The sequence below is a fragment of the Papilio xuthus genome, unplaced genomic scaffold (genome assembly GCF_000836235.2).
Source record: "Papilio xuthus unplaced genomic scaffold, Pxut_1.1 DF824888.1, whole genome shotgun sequence".
Lineage (NCBI taxonomy): Eukaryota > Metazoa > Arthropoda > Insecta > Lepidoptera > Papilionidae > Papilio > Papilio xuthus.
The window spans coordinates 2,900,500-2,924,238 of record NW_013533761.1 but is presented as its reverse complement, the minus strand read 5'-3'; the positions used below and the strand labels follow the sequence as shown (position 1 = coordinate 2,924,238).

The window sequence follows — 23,739 nt, the reverse complement described above, 5'->3', positions numbered from 1 at the left end:
TATACAACGTCTCTTTATTACGGTGAAGAAAAACATTGGGATGCAATCAGCAATCAACTCGCATTACGCCAGCGTGGTTGACTATGGCCAAGTCACCGCTTACTTAGGCTATGAACTCCTCAGTCGGGACCTATAGTGAGTTAATGATGATGAAGAAAAGTATAAAATTCTTAATTATTTTATTCTTTACAAGGCAAAGGGTGGATAATTTGTAGAATTTGGCTTAAAATCTATAAGTATTTGGTTCAAACAATCCACGCTTTCTTGATTCTTGACGCTTTTATAACGACTTGGTTGGTATTATAACTAGACTTCAAATGATAGAAATATTCAAGTAACAATTTTGTTTATTAACTTAAATATTACAATGTTCTAATGAACTTCAATTTCCCGTGTCGTGATGAGATTATCTTCATCACAAACGTCTATATCTTGGCATTCTGGCTTGAATGGTAATTCAGTAGATGTCATGGCTTTCTGAAAAAAATACTTGCTTTATTTATTTGTCATAAATCATTGAATTCCATTCGCATTCTCTTCTGAAATATCATAGCGTTCAGTCAGTTGAACTAAATTCAAAACTAACTACTATTTACTTAACTTAGCTAAGAGTTACCTAAGTTATTTTGTTTACAACTTTAGGAGAAATATTAATGCAAGCGATAAGTAATCGACAAAAACTAATTTTTTTACTTTTAAATATTTTTTTTTTCATTTTACGTAATTCGATTTGTTAAAAAATTAAATTGGATTAATTTGTAGAAATTCTGAGTTTGTTAAAAAAATACTGTAATAACCACGCTATATATTTATTATTCTATAACTGTGTTGTGTGCTTACATTTTGAACTCCTGTGCCACCCGAGCTCGTAGTGACATCGTTTGCTCCAGAAGGCGCCGGTCTTTTCTATAATATTGTACACAAATAATCTTATCATTAACATTAAACTTGTTATAAACATACTAACTTTATACCAAATATTCAGGTTTTAAATTAGTTGGTCGATTTTAGACAACAAAATAAGTCTGAAAGTTCAATAATATTTATAATGGACTTACCACACTTTTTCTTAATTCGTCTTCCCTTTTCTCTTGTATTAATTTCTTTTTCGTGTTCCTATTAAAGAAGCTAATCTGAAAACGAGAGAAAATCATTTTTATAGAAAGAATATATCTGCCGCACGCGACTCCGTCCGTGCGAAATTAAAAAAACATACTTAATTAGTAATCTATGTTCTCTTCCAGACTATGTTATTTCAGCCAGATAAATGCAGCCGTTTCAGGTATATATACAAACAACTATACATACAAACATTCGCATTTATTATATTAGTAAGATGATTTACCTTACGTAGAATATAAATGACAAGAGCTAATATTAATAATGCCACTATGACCGCTATTGCTATGATTAATGGCTTGTTTTGTCCAATTGATAGCTCCTTGTTGTACTTGATAACTGTAGTCAATCTAAAACAATCATTAAATAATTTAGACAAATATAAAAATTTAAGTAATAAGTCTTAGATTCCAATTACGTTTTAAATCCTGTATAATTTTGATAAAATTCAATAGCCATCATTCCTGTAACATTTGAGCTGAGAGATAATTAACGTGAATTTTTGTGTGAACGACATTATGCAAAATAGCTGCACGACAATTCATTAAAAAAATATTTTATTACTCACGAGAACACTTTCTTTGTTTCTGTAGGAGTCAAATACAACTCCAGACTTGAAGTTACATTTAGTGTGTCTCCAACTCGATATTTCTCTGAAAATATTTATGTTAATAATAAACTAGCAGTCGCCCTCGATTACTACAACGCAAAAAATAACCCTAATAATGGCATATGGGCTACTTTTTGCCATGCATCAATTGCCTTCCCGTCAAAGTCCTTTAAGTTCAGGAATTTCGAAGTTTACCTGGATATTACAGATAGACAGATTTAAAAAATGTTTTTCGTCATAAGTAAAGTAAATACATCGTGTTCACGAAATATGACTTTTAATACAATCTAATTTCATTAATCGATACACATGCCCTATTACGTTTAACAGTTTAATTATTTGGAATATTATATAGTCTAATTTTCTTAGTTCTAAAATCTATTAAGAAACGTTAAGCATTTAATTTTTAGGGTTTCTCAAAAGGAAAAAACGGAACCCTTATAGGAGCACTTTGTTGTCCGTCCGTCTATGAAGACCCTCTCTCAGGAACGCGTGGTGAGATCAAGCTGGAATTTATTTTCAATTAAGATTAATTTTATACAAACCAACGTCTTCTTCCATTATTATTGTGGATGGAATAATTTTATATATAGAATTCGGTTCCAAAGTTAGTACACATATATATGTCACCTCTTTATTTGTATCTTGTCTGTCACAGTCCGTTGTTACAGAAGTTTGGAATATCTATAATAAAACATGATTAGAAAAACAATATCTCACATTTTCAAATCAAATGAAACAAGATAAAAAAATGACTCACTTTATATTCTTTAATAAAGATTTGATTCCCCCATTTAATAATAGCACGGACATTATTCCACAGTATGCTGCCATTGTTTATAATCTGCGAAAGAAATTATTGCTTTATCTTACCATCTACGACTTGACACACTTATATTTATAAAATAATCAATAGAAAACGGATACGGATATTAAACAAACTTTTATTAAGTTTACTGCTAAATATTAAGTAAATCATAAATACAAAATAAATATAATTACCATGTATTCATGAGCATTTTCACAAGTTTCCACTGACTTATCCAGCACGTCACTGTCAGTAATCACTCGGTCACGTGACGCACTGAAAAAGGATACGATTACACCTTTAGCTCAAGTCTTAGTTACCTAAAACTATTCTTATGAAATCACGAAAAATTTTTTTGAGTTATTATACGACTCAAATCTTAATATCGCTATTTTACAATATCGTTCTTGACGAACCAAGTCTAATGCCAATACTAAGCAGTCAAATTAAGAGAAACAAAAGAATGAAGCTACAATAATACGCTTAGAAAAAAAAATTGGTAGGATTTTTTGGAACACCATTGAACCCTAAACAATCCCCATAGATACTGCATTAGAAAAAATCATGGTCCCAAAAATAGGTTTTTAACCTAAATATAAAAAACGAACACGTAAAAGTAAGAAAATAAACATTTACTAATATATTTATATTAATAGACTATATTTACCCATTTACTGCAATTTCTTCAGCGTCCAATTCTAAAGGTACGATGAGTTGCTTTTCTTGGTATTGGGTTTGCATAACGCAGCTGCTGTTATAGAATTTCACATCAAACACTAAAGTATTAACATCGTTTGACGGGCTACTCATGTCTATAGGTAATTTTAAAATATGCTGGAAACAAAGTTTTGGTATCATTTAAATTATCTGAAAGAGAATATATGCAAAAAAGAGACTAAATTCATATGACCACTGAAAGACATGTAGAGTACGTACTGTCCCAACCTTTCATAGAAAAAACGGGAAGGATAAGTCCGCAAAATTTATAAAAACCTGACTGTGAATTATTGAATTAAATGTTTTTAGGTTACCTCTTCATTTCTCTTTATCGGCAATGGTAGTAAACACTTAAACGTTCCGTCTTGTTCGTCGCAAGTGTTCCTTCCCACGCGCCCTCCGTGGATCCTCAAATAAACGCATGTCTGCACGTACGAATTGTTGCCATAGTTCTTGAAACGCATTATCACTTCCTCCGACTTTGTAGATCCCAACTTGTATGTTTTACTAAAATCGTGTACTTTATAATTCCTTCTAACAATCATCGTACTAGTATTATAAATGTAAAAGTTAGAACGGATGGATATATAATTGTTAGAAGGTATCTCCGGAACGGCTGAATGGATCTTAAATTTTTCAAAGTTTCTTGAGATATTATATTAAACTTATTTAAAAACGGCTAAAACACTCACGTATATTCGTCCGGTGGCGGCACCGACTAATTTCGAGCCCATTGGGGGCCCTTCATCAGGATGAGTGGGACTGGTATTATATACGTGAGTGTTTTAGTCAATGGATCTTGATGTAATTTGGCACAGATCTAGAGAGGTTCGCGACAGCTAGTTCTTAATATAAATTTTAAATATATACTCTTTAACCTTCAACTTTTGTTACTATCGATTTTTTTGAGTTTTGTAGTTCTTCTAATTAAATGTCATATTAAACTGTTATATTTAAGAACATAATTATAAAATTTTTACCTTCCAGACCACTCGAGTGTCATGTTCAATTGTGGTAAGCAGCTCTCGCCTGAACATCGCCGCTCAATGTCCAGAGATGATGTCGGATTTTCTGGATAAATTACCACCGACGACGGATCAAATACTGAAAAGAAAACAATGATTTGATTATTTTTGGTTACTATTTTAACTTTATAAATGAATCATCCCCACCATCATCATCATCGCCTCTAACGTAGTGTAGGCTCCAAGCCCTAATGTGGCGGCGTACTGTGTACAGCTGACGATGATGAGATTAATCATATGTGCATCATTATAAAATTTCGAAAAAAGTTTCTGTTATTATCTTGTATTTTAAAGGCTGGTTATATGAATAGAATGTAATTAGAATAAATTTTTTACCGTCATTTTGTACCATCATTGTCTCGTCTAATTTTACTGAAGTCGTAAACTTGTAAGTACCAGGTTCATCATTACTCTGAAAAAGAAAATACTTGGATGATAAATGAATAAACCTTAAAAAATAAATATGTTTTTAAGGAAATAACGAATATTTTCTTCTCCTACAGAAGATGAACAGTTTTGATTGGAGCGAATGTGAAATAAAAATGGAATTTTAGGCAAAAATTTAAAACAATGGACTTACAATATCAACGTCAACATCAATTACATATTTTGTGTTAATTCTTGATAAAGTAATTGTCTTCAATTGTTGGTCGTCTCTTATTTGTACACCATCACCCACAACACTGTTTTCAATCAACAAATCTGAAATATGGATTCAAAAGCTATTAAGCTTTAAAACCTTTAGAAAATTTGTATTACATTTGTACAGCGCTTTTACCGGACGTAAAGTAAAACAAAAAATCTGATATGGATTTTGAAATATTTTGTCGATAACGTTACGCAAATATATGTGATAGACACTCACATGTGACATTTCTTTTTATAATTTTGGATCAAACTAACTGAATTGTGCCAACATCAAGCTATTTCTACCTTATGGGGATTAACGCCACTTTTGTTTCTTAATTTAGCATGATTAAAAAGTATAATATTGAATACATACTTCCAGTGATGTTCAGTGGCTTTTCATGAATGTTTGTATCAATCACCACGCGAACCTTAAAATTCTTTGCCTTTATTCGAACCACCTAAAATAAATAAATTTCAAAATAAAAACTTTATAAATATAGTCATCGTCATATAAGGGTTGGGGACAGACAGGCAGCTGGCCGTAAAAAAATAAGTCAAAACTTTATGGTTTATAAAAACATGGTGCACCAACCCCACGTAAGTGGGATAGGGCCAAGGAGATGATGATAGTCGTTAGGTATAAAAATTAGTAATGAATTACGTGGAAGATGTTAAATAGCAAATGACAATAGAAATATCGGTAGTTGATGACGAAAAGATTTACCTGATCACCAACGAGTTGTGAAGATACAGTCACCTCTACTGAAGGTATCCCTCGATACAAAATTACGCGCGAGCTCTCAGGACAACCCACAGCCAATTCTGTACAAAAGTAATAAAATACTATTAAAAAATCAGCCGCCACGCCACCCCCGTAAAATATAGAATTTTAAATAAATGTGGTAACTATAAAACATTTTAAAATGCACAGGGCTCTTAATGCGATGATGTCAAAGAGGCTTGATGCCATATAATAACATAATTACGTAGATTTTTCAGTGCTACTGCCAAAACAAATCTACGCAACATGTCATTTCCCCTTTGTCTACAAAGATAATGAGAAAGATGATAAAATCTTTCTGCAATCAAAAGTCACAGTAAGCTTATTCTACGTGGGCATTTAAATTAAACATACCGTCAGCTCCATTATTATCTATATCATTGATAACTTGTAGCGTGACTCCGAAGGACTTGAAGTCTTCGTTCTGAATTCTTTGTGTCGACACAAACTGTGAGAGGGACATTGTTTCTGTCTTAAAATCGTTGCCTTTCATACATTTCTTGTTCAATTCTTTTCCATATATGATGTACACGGCGCCATTACCAAAGTCTTCGTAAGGAGCACTCACAATCACCTCTGCAAAATTTATTTCGAAGATAATATAAAAGTAAATAAAAGCATCGTACAGAACACTTCTTCAAATTATTTTCCTTTGTTAATCCTAAAAAATGATGTAAGTTGCGATCTTCTTTTGCAAGGCTAAAGGTCGACCCCATGAAAAAAATCGAGCCTACATTCCACTTAATATGTTTCGCTCATTAACGTATAGTTCACCGGTAACTTTTATTGAAACATTCCACTTCAGGGATGCAAACATTATTCTTCTAAGTACACAACCAAGATGTTTAAAATAATTTTACCTGGGAAACCGTCTCCGTCGACGTCAGTCGAAGCAATAGCACTACCAAACCTCGCGCCCACTTTATTGCCAACAATTAACCGCGTTCTGTTCCTGCTTCCGATAGTGGCCTTTGAATAGTTTATGAAAGAAAGTTTTATAAATAATTTTCAATTTTAGGGTTCCGTACCTCATAGGAAAAAACGGAACCCTTATAGAATCATTTTGTTGTCCGTCCGTCTGTCTGTGAAGACCCTTTTTTGTTAATGAGTACATTTCGTAGTAATTTGTTGATTTCTTTTTTCGATTTTTACAGGAGTTTAGAACTGAGACATAGAGAGTGTTAATAATGAATGAATCTAACAAGATAATAGCAACTTACCAAATCTCCCCCTATATAGATATACAAAGCGCCTGTTTCATAGGCATCGTCTTCATAATACGCGGGTGCCCCCACCAATAGTTCCGTGTATCCGTCAGAATTAATATCCACCCCAAGCATCGCTGAGCCGAACATTGTGTTGATCGCTTCAAAGTCGATGCTGATACGTGGCACCAAATATAGTTTTTTATTTTTATATCTTAGAAATGATATCTGTAAAATCATATTGACTTAATAAAATATCTCTCATTTTTCTTCAGACTAAGATAAATGGAAAGAAGAAGTAAATGTAATGGCAGAAGAAAATATTTCATTTTTCTATATATCTTCTCTGTCTACATTCGTCTATATTATCTTCGCAATTTTTACAGAACCAATTGACTGCTCGCTCATCAGCGACCTTTTAATTATTAAAAATATTAACATACCTTTCCATATGTGTCATCTGTTCGCATACTAAATGCATACAATGTTTGATTTACACCAGAAAAAAGGAACGTTCCCAATGCAAGCGCAGATCCTGAATACAAAAGGAGAGACATCTTACTTCTTACTAATTTTATAAATGCGAATGTTTGAATGGATGGACGTTTATTTGAAGATATCTCTAGAACGTTTATATGGATCTCGCTGAAATTTGGCTTAAATGTAGAACAGTCTGGATGATCACATAAGCTACCGATTAGGTTTTTATAATAATGCGCGGACGGAGTCGCTGTGGACAGCTAGTGTTTCATACAAGTAAAAGCGTTGCTTTAGGCTTACGAACTAGTGATTATTTTAAAACTATAATTTAAAGAAATAATTCTTTTAATGTACAGACTAAACTTATAGTTTCTTAGTAAAGTGAACCACAAAATTACAGTATAGGGTCCTTTGCCCTGCTTATTGGCGTTAATGCAGTACTCACCAATATAACGGAATTTATTGACCATAGTTTGAAACCGCGAGGTACTACCAAGGTTCTCTATTGACCATGAAGGCTTTAGAGGATCTTCACTTGAAATATAACTAAAGTAGCCTCTGTCAAATATCTTGGATAAAAGTATCAAATGATTGCTTTGATCATATAATGAAGTCCAACCAAGTCCATTACCAAAAGAATCTGTGAAATAGATTTCAGTGTAAAATAACAACTGAAGAGGGCAATATTCACAATATTATTATTAAGGTTTTACTGTAATTTAAACTATTTATAATAGGTTACTGGGAGGTTGTACCATTACATTGTACTGTCGAAACATACTGGTATTTAAGCATATTGGTTTCTCTCTTTTTTCGGCATTAAGAATATTGCAATCTTCTGAAATAGCGAAGTGACCGTTGCCCATTGACATACGCAATTGCATGTGCGTTGCCTACTTTTAATCGACGGAGGAGAGGATGCACAAAAAGAAATTATTTCCTTTTCCATGCATCCTCTCATCCGGAATGTCACTTCCACTTCCCATCATTTTCCTTATAAGAAAAAGGGTGGAAAGGGAAAGAGGACTAAATTAGACCTCCGGGACGCAAACTCATCAGACGAAACGCGGAATCGCTTCCACTTCACGCCTGTCTTCTGTGTGGTCGTGGTATTTCACCGTGCAAGCGGGGCCAATTCGTGCGAAGATGTTAAAACGGGCTCTACCACTGTTAAATCCTAGCTATTTTGAATCTTTTATTGTTTATAGTTATTACTTACGTCTATTTATCTTGTGTTCTATGAATTGTTCGTAAGGTCCATTATAAAGATATGCTGTTTCATTGTAAATAAAACATGTACCATACGAGCTGGAGGTAACACCTGGTTCAATTTTATCGTACGATGACTTCCAAAATGGGGCACAAGTCTGTAATAAATTTGTAACAGCTGAACAAAGTATGGTATAATCCATTCATTGCTTTTTGTAAATATAAATCACTAAATAGAAATTTTATTCGGTTAATTAAAAATAACACACAAACACATTTTATAGTATTATAGATAATTTAGCGATACTATTTTTATTTTCATCTTCTTCATCAGCTCACTATATACATACGTCCCCACCGAGAGGCTCCGGGCCTACCCTAAGTTAAGAGTGATTAGGTTATAGTCAACCACGATGGCCAAGTGCTGGTTGGTTGACTACACTCCTTTGAATTTCTTCTCAGATATTCTTCTAAGAACGTCGGATAAATGTACATATGTAATCGGAAATCGGAAATTGATAAACACATTGGTACATGGCGGGATTCGAACCCAGGACCTGCAGATTGCAAGTCAATTGTTTGACCTCTGAGCCACCGACGCTCCGTTTTTTACTTTTATACGAGTTCTACAAAAATAACTTACCAAAAAGTAGTCGTCCGTCGCAATAATTGACGCACCAAGACAGTAATGTCGATCGGGATAATCTTCTAAAAATAAAAATAGAACTTGAAAACTTGACATTAATTAGAATGCCTGGATTACTTCTGCTTGTAACGGTCATAACAATTCTTTCTAAAAATTGCTTCAATTTTCTACAAAGTCGTAGTCATTGTTTTAAAGAAAATATCCAGAAAAACGAAAGGTGGGAACACCGAGGTGATCTTTAACGTCCGCAACTTTAGAGGAACTGAAGATACATTGCCCAATTTTGAGAAATAAAATATATCTGCGTCTTGAAGGACTCTAAATGGTACTGGCCATTAATAGCGGCATCTTTTTTTATTTTAACGGTTCCTCTGTTGAATCATAAGACCCTAAAGAATACCATAAAAAAGGTGAAAGGGATACAAAAAAGATTAGATAATTCCAAATAAGTTGTGCTTTTATAAATAAGTTTGATTATTTCGTTGGGATCTTGGTAATCTTACTAATATTATAAATGCGAATGTTTATATGGATGGATGTTTGTAGGCCTCTCCAGAACTGCTGAATGAATCTCGATTAAATTTGGCATACATAGTCTAGAAGAACAAATAGGCTACTAATTATGTTTTTTTTAATTTCAGGAAGGAGTCGCGGGTGACAGCTAGAATTTTAATAAGAGAAGAATACAGTACCTCTAGTAGAATTTACCGTGAGTCCTTCCACGTCTATGTTAACTTTTTTACAGACGCCGTTGTTTTTCAACATATCTTCAATAGCACATGTATATACTTGTCCGTTTAGATCGCTGTACGGTGCACCAATCACTATAACAATTGGAATATAGCTTAAGCAAATATATCATTGGTGGCCAAATTCTGGTGATTAAGCCTTAATATACTGGCCTAATCACCCTTAACTTATGGTAGGCACCGAGCCCTAGGTGGGGACGTATTGTGAGCTGATGATGATGACGATACTAACTTTCTGCAGATTAATTGGCTTAATTTTAATAGAAAAAATAAAAATAAGACACAATGCACCACAGACTTACCCAATTTTCCTGATTTTTGATAACCTATTGAAAACCCAAACGCCATATTTTCTATATTTTCTGATGGAGTTATTTCTATTGACGATGGCTCGTGAAAAAGTACCCCATGAACCATATTAATAACTATGCATATAATAAATAAAGATATTGTATGCATTTTAAAAGATTGAAATAAATTTTAACTACATTTGACTGCGTTATGACTCCGTACTAAATGTACTATGTCGACTGTTCCAAAAATAACTAAATCATGAGTAATATTAGACCTTGTTATTATTAAAGAAAACAATCAAAGAATAAAATTATTTATATCCGAAATTGGATGGAATTTTTTACCTACAATATTTAATTTTTATCAAAGAAAGATTTAGACGTTGTAAAGTAAAGCAATGCAATTTGTCTTCTAATAACAGCTTACCTATTTCAATCGTAACAAAGTATAAGAACATGTTGTCTCTTTTTGATTTAAACAGAATGAGAGAGTTAGCTATATTGCTAAACATGGGTTACGATGGGGACAACTCGCAATGACATTTTACTAATATTATAAATGCGAATGTTTGGATGAATGGATGTTTGTTTGGAGGTATTTCCGGAACGACTCAATTTAGAACATAATCTAACACATAAGTTACTTATTAATTTAAACCACGCGGACGAAGTCGCGGGCGATAGCTAGTTTAAACATAAGCATAAGACCAAATAGCAAAAAATTAAGACGAAGACGACTCCACATATTTTACTCGGAAACTGACTTAATTTTATACCTAAATTCGCATCTATCAACCGACATATATGTAGAGGAAGGAAAACAATAAAATAATCAATTATTCCTTAAAACATAGTATGAGTTTAGTTCAAATGTGCGTCAACAGTCACTGTGATATTATATTTATTTTAGTAATTAAACACAGGATGCATTGTAAGTAAATAATTTGTTATTTAATTATGCGATTTGAACAAATCAATGCTAAATTAGCAAAAAAGGTGTTATATTTTTTTAGAGACTGACGAAAGAAGTCGTGGAATCACATTGTCCGAATGTTCATATAGAGACCGACTGAGATTCCATAACGAACTTCAAAAATGTATAGAACTGACATCAACTTATGTGATTGTCGCGTGTCAGTTCAATACATTTTTGATATTCGTTTTGGAATCGCTTCGAAACGATGGATGATGCGTAAAATATTTAAAAATATTTTACTTAGAGATATGCAAAAGTAATAACTTATCTTTTATAAGCGGAATTCAAGATTGGTTGGTTGTCAGCTATATAGAAATAAATATATAAAAATATTGTCTAAAATGTGTAGATAATATTAAACCAGTTGATATGGAATAGCTCTTTGATTCGACAACTGCCGTGCATTAAAAATACTTCACATGGCGCAGTCAGTTAGAACATGCATATTAATCCACGACGATTATTTATTACAGATGCAAAATGGACGGCTGTTTTTGTTCAAATACTTATTATACCAAACTTTGCATTCTATCATATAAAATCAATGAAAACAATTGTCCCAACAAAGAATCTATATTTATCTAAAGATTCATACTTTGGATATAGTATCACTTATCAACCATATATACGAAGGTAATATTATTTTTATAACTATACTAGCTGCCGCTCGCGACTCTATTAGCACGTAATTAAATTAACTGAATTAGTAGCCTATGTTCCTTCAGACTATGTTCTACATCAATGCTAAATTTCAGCGTGATTCATGTAGCCGTTTTGGAGTTATCTTCAAACAAACATCCATCCATCTAAACATTTGTATTTATAATATTAGTTAGATTAGAAGGCTAAGATTTGAATGTAGAGTTTAACAGAAACAAATTAGAAAGGAACAAAGATGTTAGGGATTTGAGTAACGAAAAATGTTTGGAATATTTAAAAATAATAATAAGTAAATGAAAAGTTTCTATAGTTGAGAGTTAAAATGACAAAAGAAGAGATTTAAAAACGCAGTTAGAGTGCGACAAATTTATCTGAACCTGTAAACAAACGCTGCCAATGCATTTATTCTGTCAGAAAAAAAAGGAAAAAAGAACTTGTACTTAATATGGTCATTTCTATCTACAGTTTGGTGATAAGTGCTCCAATGGCGAACTTTACAGGACACATATATATTTATGATATAGACAAAGACTATTTAATAAAAGATAACATAAATGTAACAACAGGTAAAGCAATTGAATATTATTTAACCGACTAATAAAAGTTATTTTTCACGAATTACATATACGTTATGTTTTTAGTTATAGACTAGCTGTCGCTCGCGACTCCATCCGCGCGGACTTGAAAAAATAGTCAAGAAAGTTCAAATTGGTTTTACATTTTATTTAGAAAATGGCTGCTTTTAGGGTCTTCCCGCCAATTATTCGAATTTTTCTCGCCTTTTAAACCTTCCCTAGACCTCCACGAACATTTCAATACCAAGATAAGACAAATCTATTCAGCCGCTCTCGAGTTTCAGCGAGACTAACGAACAGCAATTGATTTTTATATTTATAGATTTGGATGTATGTATCCGTTTGCATGTATATTCTATTATAACCTTCTTTACCTTAAACAATAGTATCGATTTTAATTTTCGCATAAGGTTTACTAATTAATAAATATTGCTTTTTGTTTATTAATAAGAGAAGGAGGCAACGAGCTGCGGGAACACCGAGGTTGTCATCGACGACCTTTGGACATCTTCAGTACCAGAGGAACCATTTTTGTCATTATATTTTAGTAATAAACTTGTTTACAGATGACAGTAATACGCACCCATGGCTCGGAGCAACGGTTAAGACGGGAAATTCTTTTTATACGGTATTTAAATTTTACATCTTTAATTTATTAACACTATTTCATCATCATCAATCTGCCCTTATTACTACGGAGGGTCGGCACAGTATGTACTACTCCATACAACTCGTATCAACCGTCATATCCGAATCTACCCCCTTAACATATCCTCTTTCACACAATCCATCCACAGTTTTTTTTTATTTTCACTATTTATTTAACCTTTACATAAGGATTGTTCTTTTTGGTTTAATTAAATTTGTTCTTGAGTCCTTAATATATTGTAAAATGCATGAATATATAGCCATGAACTATGTTTCAGACTTGCGCTCCACGACCAGTCACTATTATGAGTAAGTAACAGATTAAAAAAATATATTTTCTACTTAACTATCTCATTAATTACCAATGTGGATTATTAAATAATAGATAAAGATGAATGACTGCTAAGATATTGAATACCACCACGTAGTTTATTATCGTACGTATCGTACCATGTAGTTAACATATATTACGACCTTTTTAGTATTTCGAACGGATTACCAAAAGGAAGAGGTTATCAATATGATTACTCTGCTGCTGTTAGACCGATTTAGATTATTTTCTTATTTTTAGTTTTAATAGAATGACAATTGAATGCATTTCAGTGCCATAGAGCATAGAGCGTCGGTGGCTCTGTGGTTAAGCACTTGACTTGCAATCTGCAGATCCTGAGTTCGAATTCCACCATTTTTCAATGTGATTTTTGATTTACATATGTACAATTATCCGACGTTCTTGCGATGAAGGAAAACATAGTGATGCAACCTACACATATCTGCAAAGAAATTCAAAGATATGTGTGAAGTCACTGCCACGGGCCAGTGTGGCCTTCTATCTTAGGGTAGGCTCCGAGTCAGTGGGGACGTATAGTGAGCTGATGATATTTTTTGTTTTGATTTTCTAGATCGTAAGCTTAAGCGTAGTGGTACTTTTGGACAATGTTTCACAAAGATTTTCGGAGTTAAGAATGAAACGATCGACATGCCTCAGATATCGAAGAAAGATCGCATGAAGGATTTCGTGACATTTGGTACGTTATTAAAACTTATCATTTAGCGACATTGTCGGGTACTTTGTATTCTAAAAAAAAATAAGTATGGCCCACTGACTGCTTACAAGGATTTTATCCAGTACATTTGTTTTTTTTTGAATAGGACAAAAAATGGATACGTTTGGATGGACTATGGATATCACGGCACACGACCGCATATTGGTCGGTGGTCCAGGAATGGTAAAAGGTACAGTATAGGAAGGAAGACCAAAATTATTTAAATTTGTTATTGTTCACTAAAATTATATTTATATTTATCATTTACTAGCCTCACATGTTTTCCTTAAATGACGTCACAAATTGCTTGTTACCTAAAACGAACATTTAGTTTCAGAAATTGTACATAAGCACTTACAGTTTCTTTGAAGTAATAGAATTATCGTTTTTAATAAATTCCTTTCTTCTTTCTTTAATCACAAATGCATGTATATACTACTAGCTGTCGCCCGCAACTGCGTCCGCGCGGAATTAAACACCTATTTGCCTCTGTGCCAAATTTCATAAACGTTCCGATAAGTCGTTCCGGAGATGTTCAAACAAACACCCGTCCATGTAAGCATTTATAATATTAGTAAGAAGTAAGATTATAAAGTGATTTTTTACATTTCAGGTCGAGTAATTCAATACACAGACATAAGAAAAACCCCACAACTAATATTGCCAGAAAATGAATCTTCAAAACACAATGGTGATATGAAATTCTTCAACTTTGGTAAGTGTATTGTTATACGAATATCTAATGGTATATCCATTTGTTATTACAACTTAACATTATCAAGAAAATCTTTCTAGCCTTTGAAAACTTTGGTCTTAATCGTTATTTAATTTTTTAAGACATTAAATAACGATTAACGCCTGTAATAATAATTAGTACGTCCTATATTATTTTTAACATATTTAATTTAAGAGAATTGATCATAATAATGTAGGATAAGAAAATTTCATTATACTATTAATTACAATACCGTTAATTCCACAATATTAAAAGCAAACCTTGGGCTTTTGAAACCAAAATCTCCGTTCAAAACATATTATTGTTTTGTTTGTCAAAGATGACGACGGGATAACGATATGTCTTGTACAGGTCTCAGAAACCCACGGATAAACAGACATTTCCGTAATCAGAATGAGAAGAAAAACTGAAAGCGTGTGCCGAGTAATCAACAATCTTAAAAAAAATGAGCAGTTTTCTCATAACGGGGATTATATTTGCATTGTTATTTACAGGGTACGGTATAGCCAGCGGCAAATTCATCTCTGAAAACATTTCTTATGCTATCAGCACTCCATACGGTAACAATGGAGTGGGTCAGGTAATATAATGAACATATTTAAGTAATATTATTATAACGTATAAAAAAAAATGAATTGCTTGGCGATGGTCTAGAACAGTGTTCCCCAACCTATTTTATGACAGCCATGACCCATCCAAACATTTCTAAAATTATTTATTTTTTTATTTACAATTAATTCTGTATGTAAAAGAAGAAGCTAGCTGCCCTCCAATTATTTGCTTTCTTATACTCCAAAATCTTATCAATTTCAGCTATTATTCTATGACGAAAATGGAAAATATGAAGGCAAGATAATGGATTCGAAGTCAAGATTAGGAACTCTATTTGGTGCAGTTCTATGCACAGTGAAGCTAACTAGCAAACAAGACTCTTTATTTGTTGGTGCTCCTACTTATGTACCTGAAGACACAAGCGATGATGATGTCGGGGCTGTACATATATACATGATGAAGAATAAGGTTAATACATAGTCGATTGTATAAATAGGAAAGTATAACATTCAGCACTTAACCACGTCCGGTAGAATAATCCTCCTATGTAAGTGCCAGCTCAAGCGACGAATACCTATTATGATTACCATGCAGATCATATTCGCACTTTAGTCCAGGGCATAAAAATGGACATAAAGGTATCTTTTATTAGGAATCAGAGCTCTACCAAGGTTAAGAAAAATATTAATAGTGTCACAAATTTATTTTTCACCTTTATTTGAGGAAACAATTTACTAAAGTTTCAAGCGTGTAAAGTGAAAAACAAATAATTGTTAAGAAAAAATTAATATTTTTCGTTAGTATTATTTCGTAACTTTTATTTTGTGTCTTTGATTCCAGTTCCAGTTAACAAAGACTATCAAAGGAACACATGTAGGCGGTCGGTTCGGCAGCGCTATTGTCAACCTCGGAGATATTGATTTAGATCAAAGAGATGGTCCAGTAATTCTTTTTATTCATTCATTTATTTCATACGCAAACATTGTATTATCTTCAATTTTTGGTCGTACTATATTTTTTATGTAAAAAATAAAAAAACAGTTAAGAAGATTACTGTTCTTGACTACAGACGTGGCGATTGCAGCGCCATTTGAAAACGACGGTAAAGGCGCGGTCTACATTTACACGGCGAGGAATATCTTTGCAGACAAAATGTCAGTCGAATACACGCAGAAGGTGCATCCAAAAGCAGTGACGACTAGAAGTTTTGGCCTGAGCTTGACTACAATGCAAGACCACGATAGCAACGGCTGCAATGGTATATCGTTATTTAAGAAAAAAACAACACTAAAATGAATTGGATATTAATTAAAACTTAAACCTACCTAGATATAATATCAGATCCGATGGGCATAACTTACACTAAATTATGATAGCTCACTAGCGCCCTCCAGACAATGTCAAAATGACCCTATTTTCTTCTTCTCAAGATCCTTTTTGTACTGTTGTTGTCGTGTCATATTTTTTTTTATCGCATTTCATATGCGTGTGAAGGTTTTACATATTTTCTGAAAGAACTAATGCCCTTGTTTAAATGTAATATGAAATGCGATTACCGTTGTAAACAAATTAATTAACTATTAACGCCATTATTATGTCAAACATGCGCTCCAAATAATACGTACACATACAGAACAAATTAATAAAAAAATTATTCGGCACAGAATTGGCGATCGGAGCACCGGAAACCAACGAAGTCTTCATTTTACGTTGTTTTCCTTCGATTCATTTAAATGTCTACTCAAAGCTTCCAAATTTACAGGTAACTTTTTTTAAATTCAATTTAATGTCTGTATTAAACTCATACTATATCAGACATTTAACATTTACGAATATCAATAGACGGGACAATTTAATCGTTCAAAGACGCTACTGAGAGAGTTTCTGTTTTCTGACACTCGTGACATGGCGGTACTGAAAATTATATGCAATCTTGATTAAAATATTTGAAAGAAAATACGCGTGATATCTATTCTATAAATATATATTTTTTTTTCAATCTCTTTGCCCTACAGATATATAACTGCTAATTATAACTTATTTTCTTTTGTTAAAAATAACACATTACAACGTTACGTTGTAAATTAAATAAAAACTATTGTAATAGCAATAAACAAAAGTACAAAATCATGCATACATTCGAAAATTAACAGAAATGTAAAAAACAATAATAATATTTGGTTTTTGTTCCAGATTCGTAATAGGACAGAGAAGGATCAGTTTACATTCAAAGCATGTCTCAAGGCGAAATTTCCAAAGAAGCCACAGCAAATTGTAGCTGGTAAGTGTTTTAGTACTCGAAAGTAATAAAACAAGCGGTATTTCTGATGTTCCTTAACTAATATATAATAAGTAACTGTCGCCGGCGATTCCGTCCGCGCTGTATTAGAAAAAAAACCCTAATTAGTACCCTATGACTTCTTACAAGTTATGTACGACATCTATTTCAAATTTAAGCGAGATCCATGCAGCCGTTCTGAAGATACTTTCTAACAAACATTTATCCATCCATCCAAACATTCGCATTTATAATATTAGTAAGAAAGTAATATTATAAATGATGAAATTTGTAAGAATATGTAAGATTTATGTAAATGTTTTCTAAGTTTAATATGTTTTGTTATAATGTTCAACCAGAAGGCATTATTTCATGCGGAAGAAATCGCGGACAGAGTTTATTATCTACAGTTACGCAAAGAATTAACCTGTCTTAGTAGGGTTCAACAGAAGTAGACTGTGGCCTTATTCTGATCTTTAACACAGACAACATAGTACAGCCGTTTGACTTATCTATGGTTTCTGAGACCAAAATCGTTTTTAAAAAGTTTTTGTTGTTTCAGATATATTGGTTACTGTAAACATAATGCATCCAAGCGCCAAATTTAAACAGACTAAAAATGGTGTTATAACATATGTTGAAAAATTGAACAGAAACAATAATGTATATTGCAGAGATATACAAGTTCTAACTCCTTTAGTAAGTATACAACTTATGAAAACAACCAAAAATAAAGTTCCACTGATTGCTTACTTTGTGCTGTTAGGAATCCGACACTGAGCCGGTGTACTGGCGCAACACTGGCCTTACTAAAATGTCGACGTTTATGTCCGTACACTAATCATTCTGACACTAGACTTTGTAACGAAAGCGCGCCATTCGCGCCATAGGATTCTAACTAATAAAGTCTAAAAGTATTATATATAGTATTAGTATACTATGAACGCTATTTAAGGGCAAAGTATTTCTGTTGTAAACTTTTTATAACGATTGTATAACATCCTCGATAAAAGGTTTAAATAGACGTCTCGTTATATAAATTCAGGATAAAAATATCGAGCTGTATCCAATACAAATTGCGACTAAAGCAGAACTAAGCAATGATCCAAGTCTCACTGAAATATTTGATGCTAACCGGGCAGTCGTTTCTGAACATAGCACAATATTCGCTCTCGATAAACTTCGGGTGTCAGATTGCAACTTCGCATACTGCGTACCAAATATACAGACGATAACGTCGACGTCATTTACGTAAGTATAAATTATTTATTTATTACCTTTAAATAATAATAATAAAGATTCTTTATTGCATATTTTATTACAGTGTCAATTTACCCTTGGCTCCTATACTAGGTTAACATATATTTAAGGAGCCAATGATTTCCATTTTACGTGAATCTTACAAAATAGATAATGCGTATAACAAGTATTAGGATTAAAATGTTATAAAAATCACTCACTCACTCACTCCGCTGGCGCATCGACCCAAAGTATGTCTTGGTCTCCGACATAAGAGATCGCCAAAGTCCGACACAAGAGACATTTATAAAAATTAAATTAATTAAAATAAAAAACTTATTAAGTAAAAGAAAAAAAATCCCGGCTAAAATGTTCTCTGTTTTACGTGCGATTCCGTGTGGAATAGTACAAAGTTAAATATTTTTATTGAATAGACAATATTTGCCTCCCTCCTTCTCTTTTAGTGCCTCTCCTTGTACCTTGGTATGGTCATCGTATGCTTACCTTTTGTTTTATCGATATTTACTCATTTTACAATTATATATAATTTTATCCCAAATAATCATAGTAATTTTTAACAGGTCACCATATATAGTGGGTTCAACGGATACAGAAAGCATCAATTTAAGCATGATTAATTCCGGTGAAACTGCGTATAATGCGTGCTTGCGCGTGCGCGTTAGCAGTGCGCGCGTCTTGCTGGCTCCTGGCTGCACGCGTGACGAACACGATCTAATATGTGAGCCTGGCACTCCGCTCAAACAAAACGCAACTTGGGTAATTATCTTATGTTCAGGATTAGTGTTTGTAAGAGTTATTGGATTAGATAACGTGATAGGAAAGGAGAATTGTTAATAAGCAACTCTTATCCAGCCAACTCAATTTAATTTAGAAGTACTGCGTACGTTCATATCTAAACCAATTTTGTTCTATACAGCCTTTCAGTCATAGACTTTGTTGTAAAATATATATTTTTATTATATTTTCATACTGCGTTCTTACTAAATTCTAATATAAAAAGGGCAGGCTGACATCGTTTTTTCTTTCCAGAATATACCGAATATTATGCTCGAAACAAAATTCTTGACGAATCGGGACAAAAAAATTAATATCACGATAAACACGTACAATCATTGCGAAAATGAAACCGATAAAATAACGGAGGAATTAGTTATCGAATTACAAAACGATCTTACAAATTTAGTTTTGACAAGGTAAGAAAATTGTTCGGTTTATAAAATAATAGTTCAACAAATCTATTCGATAACAACTACCAGAACTTTTAAATAATTTCTCCGAGTCTACGCAGTTATAGGAGTGCTTAAGTAACGAAGCGAAGCTTCAGTAGCCCAAAGGTTTCCGATCATGCGGTCGGGGGTTTGAATCCCCCCATTCGACTATTGTCGTAAACCATGTCCTAGCACAAGCATAGAGCGTAGTTGGAATGGTACAAGAAATATTAGATTAGCAAATATTTTATTAAAAAAAAATTATATCGTATTCTTTTGTATATTTTGTGGTCTGTGGGACAGGGGCTTGGTGATCCATCACAAAGCGTATTACTCTAGTTTGAACACCAGTCCCCTGCCTATAGGGGAGAGATACTAAAGTTATTTTATTTAATTGGTATATTAATTCATTTTCAGCGAAGCAATACCGGCCGAAGTTGTTAATATTTCATACATTAATTTGGACACAGAAATCAGTCATTTTTACACGGTAAGCGTTAAAATGTTAAGTCGTCATTTTATCGATTTTTACATAATTAATAGCTGACGCCTGCGACTCCGTCCGTACGGGTTAAAAATAGATGTTGGCCGATTCTCAGTCCTACTCAAAATTTCATGAGAATCGGTCAACTAGTTTCGGAGGAGTATGGGAACGAAAATTGTGACACGAGAATTTTATTTATAAGATATAAGCAATGAAGGTGGAAATTGGATGGTTTCAAAGGTAGTAGAAGACCAAACAAAGTCCATACTTTGGATTGTGTCAGAGGGTATGCGTAAGGGGATAGATTCAGATATGACGACTGATAGAGATGTATGGAGTAGTACATACTGAACCGTCCCACCGAAGAAAAGGGAGGGTTGATGATGATTACATAATAATATAAGCATATTATTTCACAGATTACAAACAAAGGTTCTACAAACTGGGTTGACATGAGAAGTGAAATAATACTCGATAGTAAATATGCGGAAATCAAGAACCCAATAATAGTAAGTATTTTCTGTAACAAAATTACTATATATTTTTAAATCTATATTATATATATATATATATATATATATATATATATATATATATATAATATAGATATATAAGAAAGTCGTGTTAGTTACACTATTTATAACTCAAGATCAGCTTTACCGATATAGCTGAAAATTGGTGAGGAGGTAGCTTAGGGCCAGGAGGTCATAGGATACTATTTATTCTTTTTTTCTTTTCGAATTTATGCCTTGATAAGCTGCTTTTTATTTAACTTATCTAAATATTAAGTTTTTTCATATATCCACGCGGACGGAGTCGCGGGCGACAGCTAGTTATTAATATATTTCTGTATATTTATTATTTATTTTATGCTTTGGATAAAAAATCTCTGTTATGGATTTGTTTTATTTTTAATTTTAGATTTACACAAATAATCAAAATATGACCTGTAACCATGACTCGAAGTCATATTGTGATATCGACGAAATTAGAAAAAATCAAAAAATATATATAATGGTAAACTTGAGAATACCACCAATAGCAGAGGGTAAGTAATCATTAAATAATATAAATATAAAAGTAAAAAAAAAACTTAAGTCTACATAGAGTTTAAAAAAAAAAACAAAAACTGGTAAAATTGCAGTCTTAAAATATGACCTTTTTCGTTATAATACAAAGATGTATGGATATTCTGTATTAAAGATTTTTGCAAAATTCATTTACATATAAATACATATTATATATTTCTAATTTCATTAAATATTTAAAATGATTTTTCATTTCAGAAGAGTTCAAAAACATCAGTATTATAACGCGGCTAAATTTAATTGAAAATGAAGAAATAAAAACGTTAAGGTTAGTTATAATATCTTTTACATGTAATTTCTAAAATATTTAATTTTTACAAACCTTATTAAGTCACCAAGAGCAAAATAAAAGTTCAGAAAAATATGTCAAGAGTCATCATCAACCTGCCCTTATAACTTATCGAGGATCGGCATAGTATGTACTACTTCTCCATAAATCCCATCAGCCATACATCGTAATTTTTCTATTATTATCAATGCTATAGATGGATGGATGGTTTTTGGAAGGTATCTCCCGAACGGCTGCGTGAATCTCGCTAAAAATTGGTATAGATGTAGGACGTAGTCGTGGGCGATAGCTAGTGTGTTATAGGAGTAACTACAGCTTAATGATAGTTTAATAATTATTTAAAACATGATTTCAGTGCGCTGAGTATATTAGTAAGAGTTGAATTGCCACATATCGCCTTCTGGATCTACTTAGCCGCAGGCATAATCGCTATTCTTGTCTTAGTCATTATAATAATTATATTTTACGAAGTAAGTATACTATTTATAAAGTTAAATAAAAGTACGTGTATATTAATCTTACTAATATTATAAATACGAATTTTTGTATATAGGTATGTATTGTTAGGAAGAAAATCCGACACACTGCCGGTGTATCGGCGCAACACTAGCCTTATTAAATGTTAACGTTTATGTCCCCTCACTAATCAATCTGACACTCGACTTGGTAACGAAAGCGCGCCATTCGCACCAAAGGATTCTAACTAATAATTTCTAAAAGGATGAATGGGTATTTATTAGAAGGTATCTTCAAAACGGCTGCTGAAATTTTAGTCTACTAATTATTTTTTTAGCCCGCGGACGGAGACGCGGGCGACAGCTAGTTTATGATCAAATCAGAGTTCATAGTATAAGATGTAATCAGGAGTATAGCTTACGTAAACTGGTGATAATATCCTTTGACAAGTACAAAAAATAAGTTGTTTAGTTATTTATATTTGAGCATTACCCATAAATACATGTAACTGTTTATCAACACAATTTCCTTGCTGCAAAGACAACCAAAAATGTTAAATGAATGTATTCTTGCAGTGTGGTTTCTTGCAACGAAAGAACAAGGAAAAATTGATAGATCTAAAGAAAGACGTCAGAAGACAGAGTATGGTAATAAATTTTTACTTTTATTAGTCACTATTAAGTATTTTTAACACACAAACAAGAAGCATTCATTCCTGTATACATCATTTTATCATTTTCTTAACTGCTACAAAAAAAAAGTTATACCCTACATAACTTATTTAAAGTATTAGTAATTTACTGTTGGTTCCTGAGACCTGTATAAAACATATCAACAAAGATATATTTTAAATTGTGAGTTTCTGAGATCAAAAGTTCAGAAACTCGTGATTATTTAATGTTAACTGCGAGATATTTGCAAAATAATATTCATCGTTTGCAGAGACGAACAATGTTACTGCGCGAGAGCATGCGGTCTGCGCAGGCGCGAGAAGGTTCCAGCGCACCTGACGATCAGAATAAACTACTTGAAGTCGATAATAAGGAAAATCCGACTGACTTGTAACTAAAGAAGTGCAATAAATTCATTCAACATTTTTAATGTTTCTGGGACGTAAACGTGTTAACATCTAAAGTTTTTCAGTTTTCATAAACTTATAAATAAAGTTCTCGTGTCACAATGTTAGTTACCACACGCCTCCGAAACGGCTT

The 23,739-nt window shown here is 32.8% G+C and overlaps 2 protein-coding genes across 2 annotated transcripts; one reads left to right on the top strand and one right to left on the bottom strand.

Annotated features, from left to right (window-relative positions):
- Nucleotides 1–329: 329 nt before the first annotated feature.
- On the bottom strand, nucleotides 330–10,505 carry LOC106127237 (integrin alpha-PS3). The gene is made up of 24 exons (XM_013325317.1): nucleotides 10,282–10,505; nucleotides 9,923–10,054; nucleotides 9,228–9,292; nucleotides 8,595–8,742; nucleotides 7,821–8,015; nucleotides 7,339–7,430; nucleotides 6,911–7,123; nucleotides 6,551–6,659; nucleotides 6,045–6,266; nucleotides 5,634–5,731; nucleotides 5,283–5,367; nucleotides 4,860–4,981; nucleotides 4,616–4,691; nucleotides 4,235–4,358; nucleotides 3,569–3,761; nucleotides 3,205–3,371; nucleotides 2,732–2,813; nucleotides 2,490–2,573; nucleotides 2,275–2,413; nucleotides 1,688–1,772; nucleotides 1,346–1,469; nucleotides 1,059–1,133; nucleotides 841–906; nucleotides 330–477 (listed from the first exon to the last, which is right to left on the bottom strand). The coding sequence occupies exons 1-24, from the start codon at nucleotides 10,436–10,438 to the stop codon at nucleotides 373–375; spliced, it is 2,958 nt and encodes a 985-aa protein (XP_013180771.1). The 5' UTR covers nucleotides 10,439–10,505; the 3' UTR covers nucleotides 330–372.
- A 632-nt stretch (nucleotides 10,506–11,137) lies between these two features.
- Nucleotides 11,138–23,703, top strand: LOC106127209 (integrin alpha-PS4-like). Its single transcript, XM_013325270.1, has 25 exons — nucleotides 11,138–11,203; nucleotides 11,722–11,881; nucleotides 12,374–12,474; nucleotides 13,050–13,111; nucleotides 13,410–13,440; nucleotides 14,034–14,159; nucleotides 14,284–14,367; nucleotides 14,791–14,892; nucleotides 15,408–15,493; nucleotides 15,727–15,933; nucleotides 16,306–16,402; nucleotides 16,535–16,723; nucleotides 17,130–17,227; nucleotides 17,659–17,746; nucleotides 18,306–18,442; nucleotides 18,789–18,994; nucleotides 19,564–19,759; nucleotides 20,033–20,196; nucleotides 20,629–20,701; nucleotides 21,115–21,204; nucleotides 21,617–21,743; nucleotides 21,982–22,051; nucleotides 22,428–22,542; nucleotides 23,104–23,175; nucleotides 23,471–23,703. Exons 1-25 carry the CDS (start codon nucleotides 11,143–11,145, stop codon nucleotides 23,591–23,593), a joined length of 2,865 nt encoding a protein of 954 aa, XP_013180724.1. The 5' UTR covers nucleotides 11,138–11,142; the 3' UTR covers nucleotides 23,594–23,703.
- The last annotated feature ends 36 nt before the right edge of the window (nucleotides 23,704–23,739 follow it).

What these genes read in the sequence shown, in the direction of transcription:
- LOC106127237 (XM_013325317.1), bottom strand. Translation starts at nt 10,438, where the DNA reads ATGCATACAATATCTTTATTTATTATATGCATAGTTATTAATATGGTT. An exon ending in TCTATATAGGGGGAGATTTG is followed by an intron (nt 6,660 to 6,910) that starts GTAAGTTGCTAT and finishes AACTATTCAAAG; the next exon opens with GCCACTATCGGAAGCAGGAA. An exon ending in AATGATGGTACAAAATGACG is followed by an intron (nt 4,359 to 4,615) that starts GTAAAAAATTTA and finishes TTTTCTTTTCAG; the next exon opens with TATTTGATCCGTCGTCGGTG.
- LOC106127209 (XM_013325270.1), top strand. Translation starts at nt 11,143, where the DNA reads ATGTGCGTCAACAGTCACTGTGATATTATATTTATTTTAGTAATTAAA. An exon ending in TATACATGATGAAGAATAAG is followed by an intron (nt 15,934 to 16,305) that starts GTTAATACATAG and finishes CTTTGATTCCAG; the next exon opens with TTCCAGTTAACAAAGACTAT. An exon ending in TACAAGTTCTAACTCCTTTA is followed by an intron (nt 18,443 to 18,788) that starts GTAAGTATACAA and finishes ATATAAATTCAG; the next exon opens with GATAAAAATATCGAGCTGTA.